Raw genomic sequence first — 3,580 nt, forward strand, 5'->3', positions numbered from 1 at the left:
ATGACATACAAAGGTAAACCAATTAGTTGGTCCTAAAAATAAAATTTACTACATACTTTTTGTTGCATGCCTATTCTGATGCTGAAATGATGATGAATGTTGAAACAAAAAAGAAGAGTTGTATATTATAGGAAAATATATATAGAGAGAAATATATATGTAATGGAACCCCAAAAAAACCATTCACAAATCAGTAACTTTTGGGCAATCCCCTTACAGGAGCAATTATGTCTGTCAAACCAAGGCATTTAATTGCTTTAAATAAATTTACCAAAGAAAATGTGAATATAAACAATTAATAACACAAGATACATACAAAATAGCCACATTTTGGAATACCGCCTTTATTGAACTTTGCAGATGCAAGAATCAGGCATTAGATTCTGATAAAGTACTTATCCTGAATGTTTAAAAATTCAAGTACTTTTGTTCTCAATCTAATGTATTGGAATAATCTCAGTGGTGCATGTGCATGAAGCAGGACACGCCTCATTCACCTCCAGGTCTCTGCAGCCACGGACTGCTTTTAGTTGCGGACAGTTGAGGTACTTGTCAATATGAGGACATGGATTTGCTGGGAAATTGGGATAGGAAAAACAATTAGATTACTCTTTAAAATAAGGAAAAGTTTTGTGTGATTCTACTTACTACAAAGGTTGTCCACACAGTTGTTTGGGCAGGAAGAACATGGAGTTCCTACATTGTAAGGTGGCCAGTTGTTAAAGTTCCCACTAAAGAAAAAAAGTAAAGGTTTTAAAATGAAGAAAGGTGTTAAAATAAGGTCTGTTGCAACACAGCAAGAAAACCAAGCAATTGCCTGTTGCCCTGAGACAATGGCTGAGCTGGACATGAACTGTATCATATGACAAACGGTGTGAGGAAGCACTCATTTATATTCAGTGATTGTCACGGCAGAAAAGTAAAATGACACTGTTTTCGGATTACGCCTCAAGAGGCGTAACCTTCGCGTGAATTTTTCTTGGGGCCCCTAAATTCCTTGAAAAGGCCTATGTTTCCATCCATGTTTCATTTGATCATCAATTCCTTCGATTTGAAAACAACAATGATTTTTATTTTTAGAATGAAACAAACAAAGAATGGTTCCTTTATTTAGTTTTTCATTTTTTGCGGACAAAATTAGGCTATATTTCAATCTTGTTAGTAGCTTAAAAACTTTTACAATAGAACACTAAAACTCTCACTGGTTGTGACAGCCTTGCCATCCAACTTTCACAGAGCTGAGGACAAACCTGTTTGCAGGGCAGCTGGATGCTCTGTGCATTTTTTTTTTTGTCTTTTTGCTCTGATAAGAGCAACAATGGAAAGAGCTCCACTCTGAAACAGCAGAGCCTCTCTGGTTGATGTCTTTGTGCTTCAGTTTTCCAAATGATCATCATATTGGGTAAATTAATAGCTAATTTTATACATCCTTGTGTTTACATTATACAGAATAATTTCCATGATACTTTTCATGTTTCTGAACAGTTAAAGACAGAGATTTTCCAGCTAGAAAAATTTAAAAGGCCTGCAAACCAATGCTCCCCCCCTAGATTGATGGAAACCTCCCTAAAACAAGTATTAGACATACCAAAGTCATTGCTGCTCTAGGTACTTAAAACATGAAAAAACAAAGGATTTTAATACTTATGTGGATGTAATTTTGTGTACTTTTATATACATTTGTAGAAGTTCCAAAAACAAGTATTTCTAAATTGTCCTTATGAGGTATTGTGTGGAAAATCATCAAAACTTTAATTAATGAAATTTAGTTAGCAAAAAACTGTAACATCACAAAATGTGAAATTGCACAAATTGCAATATAGAGTGAAGACTTTGTGAAATCACATAAATAAAAACATGTATAATTACTATATCAAGTGGGTGTGAAAGATGTTACATACGCTCGATAATAATGACAGCCGTAGAAGTAGATGTTGTTGGGGCACAGAGTAACTCCACAGCCAACTTGGTAAGAAGTGTACCACACCACCTGTAAAATAAATCAATTACTGTTTTTTATTTTTGTATTTTATTTTATTTTTTACACTGCTGCATTTAGAAAAAGATAATCTCTAAATGCTTTAATGAACTCCTTCATGGAGTAGGGACAAGTAAGTGTCTGATTTACAGCAAAGTTTGTTTTTTTGTTTTATAAAAAAGACCAAAAATAGTCTAATAAAATGTTACAGAAAAAGAATGTAGTTCTTTGTTGGAAACACAACTGGGTCACAAAATCTAAACTGTAAGAGCATATTTATAATACATAAATAACCCCAAGACATGGTTAACAAATAATAGTAGCCAGTGTTAACTGGGAACACTAATATCTTTAGAAATAACAATTGACTGGGGAGCTTTACTTTACTTCTCCATTGATGGATGGATGGAGAACTGAACAGCTTTAAATATGATTGATGAATGAATGCATATGCAGATAATTCTATCTAAATGCCAGCATAAAAGGACAGAACATACTGAACGGGATGGTAACATGATACAATTTTACTATGATAAATTATGTCCATGCAAAGGGTAGAATTTAATTATATTTTGCTTTTGTGTGTGAATGCACTCCAACCCAACTAGAATTAGTTACTGTTTTTCTAATTCGGTTTATAAACTCTTTCATTAGGGCAACAAATACATTAAGTTGATATATGAAGATTAGCTGCTTCCTTCCCGTTGTAGATCGAGAAACCATATATTAAAATATTTCTAAACAAATTACTGCTCTATCAAGATGACCCTGAATATCTAGTGTCACCATCATCTTGGGAATCTACTGTATATACATGACCAAAATATATAATTCCATTGTTTTCATTTAAAAATATATATAAATAGAAAACATGTTTATGCTTAATAAATTGTGGCTACCTGTGTGTAATGACCAATGGGTAGCCCATTGGTGGATCCAGTGGGATACTGATAGTGTGACTTTTCATTGTACCAGGCAGTAATGACAGTAGTCCATGAGAATTGGGAAGATGCATTGAAGAGATTCTCGCCTAATACATATCCTGCATAATGGAGGCAAACACATTGAAACACATGATTAATGAGAATATTTCAATTTAATCTTCAACTAGTATACACTATTTACATGAAAACAGGCTTAATTAAAAAGGCCACTAATGTAATTATTATTGATATTTCACTAGATGCTATTTAATATAAAAAAAGACATTAGGATAGACAATAAATTAACATTATGGGTTGTGATCTTTTATCTCAAGGGAAGTCATTTTAAAAAGCTTTTAGACTATTGGAGGAAATATATACAGCCCAGAATGATGGAGCAGTGAAGGCACAGAAAAACAAATAGACAGACAGAAAGAAAGAAAGCACATCAAAGGTACCGTTAAGCATTCGGGTGCTGGGTGGTCCATGAGTGAGATTACACTGTTCAACCCATGCCTGGGCGGTGACTGCTAACTCTGAATTGTAGGTCTGACAAAAAAAAAAAGAAGATAATCAAATATTTGTTTTAGAAAATATTACAATATTTAGAAAAAATATGGTATTTTATGACTTACAACATTTTCATCTCAAACAAATGAACAGAAAATGTTTATTTCAA

General features: G+C 33.3%; 1 protein-coding gene across 2 annotated transcripts in view; it reads right to left on the reverse strand.

The window, feature by feature from the left end:
* Positions 1–324: 324 nt before the first annotated feature.
* LOC107082970 (serotriflin-like) overlaps positions 325–3,580 on the reverse strand; it is an 8,586-nt gene continuing 5,330 nt past the window's right edge. For both annotated transcript variants that reach the window (XM_015371870.1, XM_015371871.1), the window contains exons 5-9: positions 3,360–3,450; positions 2,878–3,020; positions 1,902–1,990; positions 649–731; positions 325–574 (exon numbers count right to left, since the gene is read on the reverse strand). In XM_015371870.1, coding sequence (XP_015227356.1) covers positions 438–574; positions 649–731; positions 1,902–1,990; positions 2,878–3,020; positions 3,360–3,450 — 543 coding nt within the window. In that variant the 3' untranslated portion in view covers positions 325–437. The remainder of the gene's footprint in view (positions 575–648; positions 732–1,901; positions 1,991–2,877; positions 3,021–3,359; positions 3,451–3,580) is intronic.

Source organism: Cyprinodon variegatus, unplaced genomic scaffold (assembly GCF_000732505.1).
Source record: "Cyprinodon variegatus isolate N-32 unplaced genomic scaffold, C_variegatus-1.0 Scaffold66, whole genome shotgun sequence".
NCBI lineage: Eukaryota > Metazoa > Chordata > Actinopteri > Cyprinodontiformes > Cyprinodontidae > Cyprinodon > Cyprinodon variegatus.